Source organism: Rhinoderma darwinii, chromosome 2 (assembly GCF_050947455.1).
Source record: "Rhinoderma darwinii isolate aRhiDar2 chromosome 2, aRhiDar2.hap1, whole genome shotgun sequence".
Classification (NCBI taxonomy): Eukaryota; Metazoa; Chordata; class Amphibia; order Anura; family Rhinodermatidae; genus Rhinoderma; species Rhinoderma darwinii.
Window position 1 is genome coordinate 197,178,338 of NC_134688.1, and position 15,992 is coordinate 197,194,329.

The window sequence follows — 15,992 nt, forward strand, 5'->3', positions numbered from 1 at the left end:
GGAAATGGCTGCAGAAGTGATGGGCAAAGATGTCTCATCATGAGAATTCGCCATAACGGTCTGCGTCAGATGGGGAAGAAAAGAAAACGACTTCCATCAGAGAAGACATCACCTGTGAGTCACTGGATCTATTGGGGATCTGTCCCCTCTCCTGACATGTCTGTTGTAGGAAATCCTTGTATTCTACATACCTTTGTGTACCCAGGACTAATAGACAAATGCGTGTTACCATTCCCATTGTCAAGAGGAAGGGTGATACTGTCAGCGATGGTTGGAGACTGTAAGTAAGTAGGGACACAGCCCTTTGACAAGGAGAATCGTAACACCCATTTGCCAATGCTCGCACAAAAAGGTGGTGTTCACTATAGACACGGCAGAGCGGCGGTGGGGAAGGGGGGCCCAAGTTTGGGGAACAGCCCAGAGCCTATGGTCTACTTAATCCGCCACTGGTAATTAGTGTTTGATTCCTAACAAGGTTGCTCTTTTATATATATGATTGAATATGTCTGTTGTGACCTGACCTAGCCCTGACTATGTTTTTTGATTCTAGATGTTTTGTACTCAATACTTGGCTCTGGTATACCTTTGTTGCTGAACCTGGAAACTTTATGACTAACCACTTGCCTTCCGCCTCTGTGATGTGATTTGGCTCTGTTACATCGTAGTTGTATCCTGGACTGTCTGACTACCCATTTGCTTTCTGCCTCTGTACCACAATCCGGCTCTGCTACAACGTTACTGAACTTAGGAATGTCTGATTACCTATTTGTCTTCTACTCCTGTGCCATATCCAGCTATGCAACTTTGTTGCTGAAACCTGGACTTTTTACATACGCATCAGAGTAGTAGAGCTGAACTTGTCAGTTATTTATCTGCTGTTACCCATTGCAAATGCATCTCATATACCTTCTTTAGACCTGGTTACCCTCTGATGGCTTAAATCCAGAGAATCAAAGATCGGACAACTTTTGCACCAAAGTTCTGGTTTCATCTTAGTACTGTACCTTAAATCAAAACCGAACTTGTGGGACAGGGTTCCCTACAAGTAAATAGTGCTGTCCAGTTGCTTCTTTTTCTGGAGTTTACATGAAACCAGATCATTACATGACCACAAATGTTTGGAGTATCTCCAGTGCTAGAAGACTTAATCCACGTCAACACACAGGGGACTCTTCTTTTGGTATTTTAATTTAATCTTGACCAATTGTCCGACTAACAAGAATCTAAACATACTACAGTTACTTTGATCTGTCTGATTCCCTTCCTGAGGTTCTAGCACATTTTATCGACCCCAAATATTTCAACTGTAATTCCTCTTAGAGGATGTTCCCTTATATCTCCTAATCTCCACTGTAAAGTGTTATCTTGGGCTCACTCTTCATTGTTTTCAGTACACCTTAGAATTGAACGTACCAGCAAATTGCTTTCACGATACAATTGGTGTCCGAGAGAAGTCTACAACAATTTTGGAGCTTGCTGCTGCTATGGCCAATAGGGCTTGTTCCGTCTTATAAACTGACTCCACGTTTCATTGGTCCACTACAGGCACTTAAGCAGTTTAACTAAGTTACTTCCCGCCTGAAACTGCAGCCTTCTTTCCGAATTTACAATACTTTCCATACCTCTCTTCTTCCACCGCTGGTCATCAACAGGTTTTCTACGAAGATCAAGACTTTTTCTGCCCTCGTTCTCAAATCCGATCAGATTTCAAGGTTAAGTAAATCCTGGATTGTAAGCTTTGTGGAAGACTTTATTATCTAATCGACTGGAAGGCATATTGTTCAGAGGAGAGGAGCTGGATTCCTAAGTAGGATATTGATGCTGCACAGCTCATAAAGACTTTTCCCTTAAAGTATCCTCTTAAACCTCTTGGAACCGCTTTTGGGGGGCCCCCAAGAGGGAGAGTCCTGTTACGTACCTTTACTGGGTCGAGCCCCGAGTACCATGGCCACGGCTCCAGCTGATGGACACATTTGGTTGGCAGACATCTCCTGATATCGACTCCCGACTACAAATCCATCTCATCCTCCGGCTTATTGAATCTCGACCACTTATTTGCTGAGGACCCTTGGCCACATTCTTACCGTCACTACAAGTTCTTACCACAGCACATCTGCCAGAAATTGGTGACTATTCTGGGAACTGTGACTTGAGAATCCAACCGGAAAAGTCCATATCTCCTTGAGGGAGTAAAAGTTGAAAAATGGGGAGATTTCATAGACTCTGTAGCCCAATCTAACCAGCGCAAAAGTGTTTGCGGCTTAGGGGATCCAATTCTCAGGTGAAAAACATAAAAATATCTAAATCATAATAAAACACCAGGTGATCCTTCATGGCTTATTTTGATGCCCCACTATGATTCCACTGTATGACAAGTTTTCTTTAATAGAGAGAAGAAGGAGCATATAATTATTATAGGGCAATATTTATTCTATGTAAACTGTAACTTAATTTTTATTAGAAAAGTTTTTATTACTAAAAATATAAATAGTATGAGGGTTTAGATAGGTTAAGGTTAGCTACAAGTTTCCAATAAGGGTGCACTCACACATGGCATATGTGCTTCGTATTTCCACAGCAATGGAAAAAAACAATGTTGGCCTATTGGAAAAATATTCAGACAGATTTCAATAGTTCTTGCGTTATGGAATATTTTTCCCATAAGCTTACATTGTACAATTTTCTGCAGGGTATGTTTACGCTGTGGAAATTCAAAACTGTACGCCACGTGTGACTGCAGCCTAAGAGGGCAAAGATCTAACGTCAAGTAATATAATATGTGTATAATTAATTTGCATTTATATAGAAAATTTATTTTTAGTTATATAACACAAACATTTATGATTTATAATGTAATGTTAAATGTAATTCTATAATAATATTTTTGCAACTGTTTCTACCCTTTAATTCAGTATTTTTCCCTTAACAGCACAAGTCTTATATGTGTTATTTATCAGGTGCTACTAGCCTTTTTGGTGGCTGAGGCAAAAAGTGAAATAGCGCACCCTTCCTCTCCTCAAGGCTCAAATGGTCTGCCAAAATGCTGCCTGCTGGTGCTGCCTGAGATTAAGTTTTCACATCCTCTTATGGATATTGCACCCCTTTATTAATTACATTTAATACATATATGACTTAAAATACAGGGTGGTTCAAAAAGGAAGGTGCAAAATTATAGCCTCGGTTTTTATAACCGAGAGAACATAACACAAATTTATTAACATGAAAAGACACACCATCTATCCAAGTTTTAACTATACACTAAAAATGTACAAAGTGATTTCCATTGGTGTGACGGCAGATGTATAGGCGGTAGTTCAGTTCTGTCCAGACGCGTGCCAGCATATCCTCGGATATGGACTCCATTATTCAGTAATGCTTTGTCACAGGTCATTCAGATCCTGTGGCTGGGGGGGAGGCAGATACACGAAGTCCTTACACTGAGTCCTTTATGTAGTCCCACAGAAAGAAGTCGCAGGGTGTTAGATCTGGCGATCGTGGAGGACAGAGCAACAATGGTGAATCCTTGTTTCATGCATGGCCGATCCAACGTTCCGGTAGAGTATGATTCAGGTATTGGTGAATATCCAAATGGAAATGTGGAGGTGCACCATCCTGCTGATAGACTACGTTTGGCAGATCTTCCTCTATCTGTGACATAAGACATTCGTTAACAAGTTTAGGTAGGAGTGGCGAGTGACAGTATCTTGGCAAAAAAGAAGGGACCGTAGACTTTGCGTCTGCTCATTGCACACAACACGTTTACTTTGAGTCCCTCATGTGCTCGATAAGGGCACGTGGTTTTTGTGAGCCCAAAATTCTAACGTTGTGGTGATTGACCTTTCCACTGAGGTGAAAGGTAGCCTCATCCTTGAACACCAGCCTGTCAGTGAATTCGGCCTCTTTCAATCGGTCCTGTAAGTCAGTTTAAAAGTCACGGCAATCTGGTTTTGCCATCTGGTTTCATTTCTTGAAGTACATGTAATCTGTATAGTCTACAACGCAGATGTTTTCTTAAGATACACCATACTGTGTATGTACTTGAATCACCCTGTATTAAAGCGTATACACAAATGCATGTAATTTTGATCATATTAGGTTATTCACAGCATTCTTCATTAAATATCTTCAAACATCAAGCTTCATTTACCTCTTTTAAGTCTGCCACGGTGTTATTTACGACATTTATATAATTCTTTTATTCTTCAGGATTTCATCTCTACCACAAATTGCCAGCAATAATGCCAGAAAGTTGCATTTTGATTGCCATTGGTGTTTTACTTGGAGGAATTATTTTTGGGACAGATCACAAAGCTCCACCTGCTATGAGGACTGATATTTATTTCCTTTATCTCCTGCCTCCAATTGTGCTTGAAGGAGGATATTTTTTACCTACTCGTCCTTTTTTTGACAACATTGGAACCATTATTTGGTGGTCAGTGATGGGGACCCTTATTAATGCTTTTGGCATCGGTCTTTCCCTATATGGCATATGCCAGATTGAAGCCTTTGCATTAAGTGATGTATCTCTGCTTCAAAATTTGTTGTTTGGAAGTCTTATTTCAGCAGTGGATCCAGTGGCTGTCCTTGCTGTATTTGAGGAAATTTCTGTCAATGAACAGCTATACATGATGATATTTGGAGAGTCATTGTTGAATGACGGTATAACTGTGGTAAGTACCTATTTGTTATTTCTAAAAATATATTCAAAAAGATTACACCAACACAAGGTTTTGTCTCATTTCCCACCTCTGAGATTTGACAAAGATTGAGAATATTCGATTTGTTGTATGCCTCAATTTGCAGTATTTCAGACAAATGTTATTATCAAACATATTTTAAGTTATTACTCCCTGTACACCATCTTTTGACATATTTTATAGTTACATAGCTAGTATGATTGAAAAAATACTTATGTCCATCAGGTTCAACCAGGGAGATGAAAGTGATGTGGATAAACAGAAGGAGAGAAAGGTATAAATTGTGGATCCAGAGGAAGGCAAAAACCTGTATAAGGGATGAGCAAATTTGTCTTAACCCCTTCAGGACGCAGTCTGTTTTGGCCTTGTGACACAGCCGTTTTTTTTCAAATCCGACATGTGTTAATTTTTGTGGTAATAACTTGGGAATGCTTTTACCTATCCAAGCGGTTCTGAGATTTTCTCGTAACATATTGTACTTTATGTTAGTGGAAAAATTTGGTCATTAAATTCAATATTTATTGGTGAAAAACACCAAGATTTAGAGAAAATTTGCAAAAATTTGCATTTTTCTAAATTTAAATGTGTCTACTTGTAAAACAGATAGTTATACCACACAAAATAGTCACTAGTTAACATTTCCCATATGTCTACTTTATGTTTGCATAATTTTTTGAACGTCCTTTTATTTTTCTAGGACATTACAAGGTTTAGAACTTTAGCAGCAATTTCTCACATTTTCAAGAAAATGTCAAATGGCTATTTTTACAGGTACTAGTTTAGTTCTGAAGGGGTTTTGAGGGCCTTATATATTAGAAACCCCAATAAGTCACCCCCATTTTAAAAACTGGACCCCTCAAAGTATTCAAAACAGCATTCAGAAAGTTTCTTAACCCTTTAGGTGTTTCACAGGAAATAAAGCAAAGCAGAGGGGAAATTTACAATTAAATTTTGTTGCCGAAATTCATTTGTAATAAAAAAAATTCTGTAACACAGAAGGTTTTTCTAGAGAAACGCATCTCAATATTTATTGCCAAGATTCTGCAGTTTTTAGAAATATCCCACATGTGGCCCTAGTGTCCTGATGGTCTGAAACACAGGCCTCAGAAGCATAGTAGCACCTAGTGGATTTTGGGCCCACCTTTTTTTTAGATTATATTTTAGGCACAATGTTAGGTTTGAAGTGGTCTTGTGGTGCCAAAACAGTGTAACCCCCCAAAAGTGACCCCATTTTGGAAACTACACCCCTCAAGGAATTTATCTAGGGGTATAGTTAGCATTTTGACATCACAGGTATTTTGCTATATTTATTGGAGTAAGGGTATGTGCACATGATAGCAGGCATTTACGTCTGAAAAGACAGACTGTATTCAGGAGAAACCAGCTGCCTCGTTTCAGTCGTAAATGCTCCTCCTCACATTTTGAGAGGCTTCTCTGACAGCCGTAAATTTTGAGCTGCTCTTCATTGAGTTCAATGAAGAACGGCTCAAATTACGTCTGAAAGAAGTGTCCTACACTTCTTTTGACGAGGCTGTATTTTTACGCGTCGTCGTTTGACAGCTGTCAAACGGTGACGCGTAAATGACACGTTGTCTGCACAGTACGTCGGCAAACCCATTCAAATGAATGGGCAGATGTTTGCCGACGTATTGTAGCCCTATTTTCAGACGTAAAACGAGGCATAATACGCCTCGTTTACGTCTGAAAATAGGTCGTGTGAACCCAGCCTTAGTCTGTGAAAATGAAAATCTACTTTTTTTCTGAAAAAACATAGACATTTTTTAATATTTACAAGGAATAAAGAAGAAAATGCACCCCAACATTTGTAAAGGATCTACTCCCAATTACGAAAATACCCCATGTGGTAATATCTGCTGTTTGGACCCACAGCAGGGCTCAGAAGGGAAGGAGCGCCATTTGGAATTTGGAGCGCAGATTTTTCTGGATTGGTTTTCAGTGCTATGTCGTGTTTGCAATGCACTGGAGGTGCTACAACAGTGGAACCCCCACAAATTTGACCCCATTTTGGAAACTACACCACTCAAGGAATTTTTCTAGGGGTATATTGACTCCACAGGTTTTTTGCAGAATTTAGTGGAATTAGGCCGAGAAAATGACTATCAATATTTTTGTCCACTAAATGTTGATTTTTTTAATTTTCACAAGGGATAAAGGAGAAAAAGCACCCCAACATTTGTAAAGCAATCTCTCCCGAGTATGGCAATACCCCACATATGGTCATAAATGTTTTTTTAATTAGAAATTAATTAACATTTTCAGGACTGATCCTTTTTTTTGCTTTTTCATTTTTGTTTTTCACTCCCCTCCTTCCAAACGCCATAACTTTTTTATTTTTCCGAGCGGTGTGAGGGCTTATTTTTGTAGGAAGAGTTGTAGTTTCTATTGACACCATTTAAAGTACCATATAATGTACGAGGAAACTGAAAATAAAATTCATTGGGGGGTGAAATTCAAAAATACTGTGATTCCCCCATTGTTTCTTGGGTTTCGTTTTTACCACTTTCACCGTGCGGTAAAAAAGATAACTTAAATTTATTTTGCATCTCAATACGATTATGGTAATACCACATTTATTTTTATTTTTTTATATTTGACTACTTTTCCAAAGAAAAAACTATTTGTTAAAAGAATAAAATTGTTTTATATCAACACATTCTGCAAGCCATAACTTTTTTATTTTTTGGTCGATTGAGCGGTGTGAGGGCTTATTTTTGGCGGGACAAACTGCAGTTTTTATTGATACCGTTTTCTGGTACATACAACTTTTTGATCACTTTTTATTACATTTTATTTAGAGCTAAGGTGACCAAAAAACAGTGATTTTGGCGTTTTAAATTCTTTATTTCTTACGGAGTTCATTGTGCGCTATAGATTAAATTTTACTTTTTTCGGTACGATTACGGCGATACCATATGTATATAGTTTTTTTATGTTTTGCACAATAAAATCACTTTTTTGCAAAATAATTTATTTCTTGTGTCACCATATTCTGGGAGCCATAACTTTTTTATTTTTCAGTAAAAAAAGCTGTGTAAGGACTTTTTCTTTGTGGGACGGGTTGTAGCTTTTATTGGTACTATTTTAGGGTACATGCGACTTTTTGATCACTTTTTATTCTATATTTTGGGAGGGGTGGTGACAAAAAAATTGTGATTCTGGCATGGTTTTTTGTTTATTTTTTTGTTGGTGCTCACTATGTGGGAAAAATAACATTATAGTTTTATAGATTGGGTCGTTACGAATGTGGTGATACAAAATATGTGTACTTTTTTTTAACGTTTTCATTTTTTCCTATAATAAAAGTCTTATAGGAAAAAAAACACTTTTATTTATTTACTTTTATAAAACATTTTTTATTAACTTTTTTTTGACTTTTCTTTTTACACTTTTTTTTTTAACTGCAGCACTGATTTCTGCTAGAATACATTACACTACCTAGTAGTGTAATGTATTCAAACTGTCAGTGTGACGTCATAGTCACTCTGACAGTAAGCCTATGAGGACCAGCCAGAGGCTGGTCCTCATAGGCTTCCATAAATGGCAGACTCGGAGTCCATTGTCTGGCCTCCGGATGCCATGACAACCATCGGCAGCCCCCACAATTACATGGGGACTGCCGATGTGCTACAAAGCCCCTGAATGCGGTGATTGCCACATTTAAGGGCTTAATTGTCTAAATCAGCGGCGTTGAGCCACTGATCGGCATCAGTGGAGTGTCAGCTGTCGGGGACAGCTGACCTCCTGGTTCCCGATGCACACTGTAACTGACAGTGTGAATCGGGAACCACACAGTGACCTGACGGTCAGGTGACAGGTCAGGTGACTGGACTGGTCCACTCCCGGGCCGGCATCGACACCAGTGAGAATGCCGCTGCAAGACTCCTGCCTTCTTCTGACGGTGAGTGACGTCAAAGCAGAGCGGAGAGTGGCAGCAGTAGGGCCGGCTACCTCTACCGCTCTGGCGGCATTGTGGCACAAAGTATAAGGGGGTTGTGTGTGGAGCTATCTACAGGGGGCTGTGTGTGGAGCTATCTACAGGGGGCTGTGTGTGGAGCTATCTACAGGGGGTGCTGTGTGTGGAGCTATCTACAGGGGGCTGTGTGTGGAGCTATCGACAGGGGGGCTGTGTGTGGCGCTATCTACAGGGGGGCTGTGTGTGGTGCTATCTACAGGGGGCTGTATCTGACACTATCTACTGGGGGGCTGTGTGTGGAGCTATCTACTGGGGGGCTGTGTGTGGAGCAATCTACAGGGGGGCTGTGTGTGGCGCTATCTACAGGGGGGCTGTGTGTTGCGTTACCTACAGGGGAGCTGTGTGTGGAGCTATCTACTGGGGGGCTGGGTGTGGAGGAATCTACAGAGGGCTGTGTCTGGAGCTATGTACAGGGGGCTGTGTCTGGTGCTATCTACAGGGGGGCTGTGTCTGGAGCTATCTACAGGGGGGGCTGTGTGTGGAGCTATCTACAGGGGGGCTGTGTGTAGCTATCTACAGGGGGGCTGTGTTTGGAACTATCTACATTGGGGCTGTGTGTGGAGCTATCTACAGGGGGCTGTGTGTGGAGCTATCTACAGGGGGGGCTGTGTGTGGAGCTATCTACAGGGGGCTGTGTGTGGAGCTATCGACAGTGGGACTGTGTGTGGCGCTATCTACAGGGGGGCTGTGTGGAGCTATCTACAGGGGGCTGTATCTGGCGCTATCTACTGGGGGGCTGTGTGTGGAGCTATCTACTGGGGGGCTGTGTTTGGAGCAATCTACAGGGGGGCTGTGTGTGGTGCTATCTACAGGGGGCTGTATCTGACACTATCTACTGGGGGCTGTGTGTGGAGCTATCTACTGGGGGGGCTGTGTGTGGAGCAATCTACAGGGGGGCTGTGTGTGGCGCTATCTACAGGGGGGCTGTGTGTTGCGTTACCTACAGGGGAGCTGTGTGTGGAGCAATCTACAGAGGGCTGTGTCTGGAGCTATGTACAGGGGGGCTGTGTCTGGTGCTATCTACAGGGGGGCTGTGTCTGGAGCTATCTACAGGGGGGGCTGTGTGTGAAGCTATCTACAGGGGGGCTGTGTGTAGCTATCTACAGGGGGGCTGTGTTTGGAGCTATCTACATTGGGGCTGTGTGTGGAGCTATCTACAGGGGGTTGTGTGTGGAGCTATCTACAGGAGGCAGTGTGTGACGCTATCTACAGGGGGCTGTGTGTGGCGCTATCTACAGGAGGACTGTGTGTGGAGCTATCTACAGGGGGGCTGTGTGCGGTGCTATCTACAGGGGGCTGTGTCTAGAGCTATCAACAGGCGGGCTGTGTGTATGTGACGCTATCTACATTGGGGCTGTGTGTGGAGCTATCTACAGGGGGCTGTGTGTGGAGCTATGTACAGGGGGGCTGTGTGTGGAGCTATGTACAGGGGGGCTGTGTGTGGAGCTATGTACAGGGGGGCTGTATGTGGCGCTATCTACCGGGGGGCTGTGTCTGGTGCTATGTACAGAGGGGCTGTGTCTGGTGTTATCTTCAGGGGGGCTGTGTCTGGAGCTATCAACAGGGGGGCTGCGTCTGGAGCTATCTGAAGGGGGGCTGTGTGTGACGCTCTCCACAGGGGGGCTGTGTGTGGAACAATCTACAGGGGGCTCTATGTGGAGCTATGTACAGGGGGGCTGTGTGTGGAGCTATCTACAGGGGGGCTGTGTCTGGTGCTATGTACAGGGGGACTGTGTCTGGTGCTATCTACAGGGGGCTGTGTCTGGAGCTATCTACAGGGGGGCTGTGTCTGGCACTATCTACAGGGGGCTGTGTGGGGTATTATCTACAGGGGGGCTGTGTGGGGTATTATCTACAGGGCGGCTGTGTGGCACTATCTACAGGGGGGCTGTGTGTGGAGCTATCTACGGGGGGCTGTGTTTGGAGCTATCTAGAGGGGGCTGTGTTTGGAGCTATCTACAGGAGGGCTGTGTTTGGAGCTATCTACAGGGGGCTGTGTGTGGCGCTATCTACAGGGGGCTGTATGTGGAGCTATCTACAGGGGGCTGCATGTGGCGCTATGTACAGGGGGCTGTGTGTAGAGCGATCTGCAAAGGGGCTCTGGTGGATGATTTTTCCATTGACCGGTAGAAGAGTTACATAAATGGAAAAAAAAAATCCCCATCATGTAACTCTGCTACCTGTCAATTGAAAAGTCATCAACCACAGAGTCTCCATCTTGACTTTCATTGTTCTCAGCCTTTTGGTTTGTCCTGCAGCTGCTGCTGCCGTGATGAGCAAATGTTATACCCAAGTCAGGAAAAGTAACATAAAGACGATATAACCTGAGCCATAATATCTGTGATACAGGGGCGTAACTAGGAAAGACTGGGCCCCATAGCAAACTTTCGACTGGGGCCCCCCCTCTGCCGGGTATCACACAACCCCCCCTTGTAGATAGTGCCTCCCTATAGATTCCACCACACAGCACCCCCATATAGATAGCACCATACACAGCCCCCTGTAGATAATGTCTTACAGCCCCAATCCCCCTGTAGATAACGCCATACAACTCCCCTGTAGATAACGCCATAGTCCCCCCTGTAGATAACGCCATACAGACCCCCCTGTAGATAACGCCATACAGACCCCCTGTAGATAATGCCATACAGCCCCCTGTAGATAACGCCATACAGCCCCCCTGTAGATAACGCCATAAAGAGTCCCCCCTGTAGATAACTCCATACAGACCCCCTGTAGATAACGCCACACATACCCCCTGTAGATAACGCCATACAAACCCCCCTGTAGATAACGCCATACAGAAACCCCCTGTAGATAACGCCATACAGACCCCCCTGTAGATAACGTCATGCAGACCCCCTGTAGATAACGCCATACAGAACCCCCCTGTAGATATTGCCATACAGACCCCCCTGTAGATAACGCCATACAGACCCCCCTGTAGATAACGTCATAAAGACCCCCCTGTAGATAACGCCATACAGAACCCCCCTGTAGATAACGCCATACAGACCCCCCTGTAGATAACATCATAGAGACCTCCCCTGTAGATATTGCCATACAGACCCCCCCTGTAGATAACGCCATACAGACCCCCCTGTAGATAACCCCATATAGCCCCCCCCCCCCACAAAAAAAACGGCCTATAGTTTGTCCTACAAAAGAGATGTAAACCCTATCCACAGGATAGGGGATACATGTGTGATCGCTGGCAGCGATAAGGAGAACGGGGGACCGAAAGGTGCGCTGGACCCGCATGCACACAAGCGGGACCAGTGCACAATTCATTTCTATGGAGCTGCAGACAGACCCCGGAAGTCCGGGGTCTGTCATGGAGAACTACGGGGGACTTTCGGTCCCCCGTTCTCCTTATCGCTGGATAGGGGATGCATGTCTTTTGTAGGAACAACCCCTTCAGTGGCGTTGCGCTGTAGCGGCCATAGCGGCTGCTAGCGGAGCCTCCGGCCATGGGGGGGCCCGTGCCGGTGGGTGGCACGGGCCCCCTCATGTTGCGGGCCCTGTTATAGCTCCAGTTACGCCACTGCTGTGATATCCAGATAGTCTGGAGATCCGCAGTGAGAATATGTTCTTGTTATTTGAAGAAACATCTGGCCATGATTTGATGTGTTTATGCGGGATATTGGTCGTGGTTAGGGGCGTGGCTTAAAAATGTCCCTCTTTTCCCAATTCAAAAGTTTCGAGGTATGCATTATGTAGTACAATAAATGTTGTAAAAATCTACAACTTGTCCCACAAAAAACAAGCCCTCATACGCCGATATTAGTGGAAAAATACAAAAGTTATGGCTTTTGGAAAGTGAGGAGGAAAAAAGTAAAAATCCAAAAAATGACTGCGGCGGGAATTTGTTAAAAAGTAAGCTGCTGGCAACACAGCTATTCTTTTATATATTAGTATGATTACGTTGATTCTTTACAAATCAGTCATCAATGTTTGAAAATTTCTTTGTATACAAAGTTTTTTGTAAAGATTTTTTCTGAATTGGAAAGCAGTTTGCCTTTAGCTGTTCCATGGACAATTGTAACATATTGTGGTGTCATTTCGTTATAACGATCATGCAAACACTGAAGCTCAGCATTTCTTTCATCTGCAGTTCGTTGTTGCCGCATTGTTCTGCCATAATCGGCTTTTTGGCGTTTAGCATCAGCTTGTTCTTCTGCCTCTTTGGACATGGCTTTGTTTATAGAAGTAAAGTAATGTTGTCGTCTGCAGTGCGTTGACTTCGCCCACACACACATCATGTGACCTTTGGCACTCAGTCAACAGGGTTACATGACATCTATGGACCAATTGAATAGGAAAAATGGTGGAATTATTGTTATTATAGCAACATCTCATTCACTGTGTGTGTATCTACGTGTATTACATTGCCGTCTGTCTCTAGGTGATGTAGTCATGCCCTTAGCAACCAATCAGAGCTCAGATGTCCGTCAATTAAACTGCGCTGTTTCCGCTTAATCCACTCAATAACGCTATCTTCTCTTTTCCCCAGTTTTCTGGGACTTCCTGTACTGGTGACCACACTGTCATATAATAGATACAATAGCTGTGGTCATTGATAGTTTTGTGCAGGACAGTGATCCTTATACAATGCAGGCAGAAAGCTCGTAGGATAGAAAATTAATAATGTAGGGGCCATAGGGGTACAGGTTTTGTACTGATGGCAAGAGCCCAAGCTCTCAAGAATACTGCACAACTCAACGGCAATATAATTTACGTAGTTAGCTCATGTTTGCCAGCCACATGGACAGTGGGACTAGGTAGGAAATAGCTTGGGTAGTTATTTTTAAAAAAGCATAATAGAGAAATGACAGACTTAGGCCTCATGCACACGACCGTATTTTTTGCCACCCGAAAATACTGGCGTAAATACGGGTCCTTGGTCACACGTATTGGACCCGTATTGCACCAGTATTTACGGACCCGTGCCCGTAACTACGTGTCCGGTGTCACCCGTATTCCACCCGTATTTATGGGCACGTTTTTGCCTGCAAAATTACACTGCACTAATCGGCAGCCCCTTCTCTCTATCGGTGCAGGATAGAGAGAAGGGACAGCCCTTTCCGTAATAAAAGTAAAAGAAATTCATACTTACCCGGCCGTTGTCTTGGTGACGCGTCCCTCTCTTGAGATCCAGTCCGACCTCTCCGGATGACGCGGCAGTCCATGTGACCGCTGCAGCCAGTGATTGGCCTGTGATTTGCTGCAGCGGTCACATGGGCTGTAACGTCATCCCAGGAGGCCGGACTGGAGGAAGAAGCAGGGAGTTCTGGGTAAGTATGAACATCTTTTTTTTTTTATAGCTTTATCGATATTGTGATCGGTAGCCACTGTCCAGGGTGCTGAAACAGTTACTGCCGATCGTTTAACTCTTTCAGCACCCTGGACAGTGACTATTTACTGACGTCGCCTAGTAATGCTCCCATAATCATGGGTGCACACACGTAGTCACCCGTAATTACAGGAGCTCCATAGACTTCTATGGGCTGCCCGTGCCGTAATTACGGCCTGAAATAGGACATGTTCTATCTTTTTCAACGGCACGGGCACCTTCCTGTAAGCATACGGGGAGGTACCCGTGGTCAATAGAAGTCTATGGGCCCGTAATTACGGGCCGTAATTACGGGAGTTTTTACGGTCGTGTGCATGGGGCCTTAGTAAGTGCAAATACTTCCCTTGTATTGTGAGATGAAAGGGCTCACGCTACAACCCGGAATGTCCGTTTTCAAGCAAATATTGAGCTGTGACTGGCAGCAAAATCACACCTTAGACTTTTGTTTTGTTCACAGTTTAAACACATTTAGTTAATGTATTTTTCATGATTCATACTCTTGTACTAGAGAATGATATGGAACAAAAGATGAAAGGAGAAATGTAATTTCCAGTACTTAGAATCATGCCTAATGCAAACAGTAAAGGCAGACATATGATGGTTGCAAAGAAATAAAATGCTGTAATAACACAAAGAAAGAAAGCATATACGTTGATGGATGAATTTGTTTTCTGATTTGTAAAATTACATTCACAAGCACACATTTGTGACTAAATCCTGACACGGTTGTATTCAGCCTAGTCAGTTTGGGCAAATTTTTACAGGTTGTAACAAATATTTAGGGACATACTAAAAAGAATGAAGACAAAGAATGAAGAAAAAGAATGAACATTGTTACTAATGGAAAGAAAATACAAAAAAGGGCATAACTATTTTTTTATGTTTGGTAGACATGGCAAGAAAAGATTTTCATTGTTTTTATTTCCTCATTAACGATAATATAAACAGACGTCTTTGGAAATTCCTGTGCTTGATAGACATGGAATGAACAGGATCTATGTGTAGTTTATAGTAGAATGAACACATATTCCATAGAAACAGATGCATAATTATTTTCCTGTGCTTTATAGACCTGGAATGAACAGGATCTTTGTGCAGTTTATAGTGGAATTAACACATATTCCATAGAAACAGATGCGTAATAGTTTTCCTGTGCTCTATAGACCTGGAATGAACAAGATATATGTGCAGTTTATAGTAGAATAAACACATATTCCATAGAAACAGATGCGTAATTATTTTCCTGTGCTTTATAGACTTGGAATGAACAGGATCTTTGTGCAGTTTATAGTGGAATGAACACATAATTACGCATCTGTTTCTATGAAATATGTGTTCATTCTACTATAAACTACACATAGATCCTGTTCATTCCAGGTCTATAAAGCACAGGAAAACTATTACGCATCTGTTTCTATGGAATATGTGTTCATTCTACTATAAACCGCACCAGCATATAACAACACACTACTATACAAAGCTATACAAACATGAACATGTGCATGATATACATGAACATGAGCACAGAGATGATGAGTGTAGATAGACAGACACAGGAAGATGCTGTCCTATCTGTAACAGGCATGGTCTCTGACTGGTATCTATAGACTGGAAAATAACAGCAGGAGACATGCATATTCATCAATACACAAACCTACAACGCTAGATGGTAATTTGGACATACCAGCCATGCTACCATAGGCTTGGTTGAAGAGGATGTCTTTAGATACTGCTTGTTCGACATTAGAATCTGAAATGGCTGCTGAAGAGCTGACTTGGTGATGTCAGCAAGGTCATAGGTGATAGATACGGTGGCTTTCATGGGACATACAAAGGATTAGGGTGGCACATATGTATTGGGGCTATTCCCCCTGATGTTTTAAGTCCTTAGTGACACCCCCGGCTGCTAGTGCTGCATTGTTGGATCACATAGGAGACCCAGCGATGC

At 42.9% G+C, this 15,992-nt stretch overlaps 1 protein-coding gene across 1 annotated transcript in view; it reads left to right on the plus strand.

The window, feature by feature from the left end:
* The window catches only part of SLC9A4 (solute carrier family 9 member A4), an 83,634-nt gene that overhangs the window by 5,583 nt on the left and 62,059 nt on the right, over positions 1-15,992 (plus strand). The window contains exon 2 of the mRNA XM_075852700.1: positions 4,207-4,670. Coding sequence (XP_075708815.1) covers positions 4,207-4,670 — 464 coding nt within the window. The remainder of the gene's footprint in view (positions 1-4,206; positions 4,671-15,992) is intronic.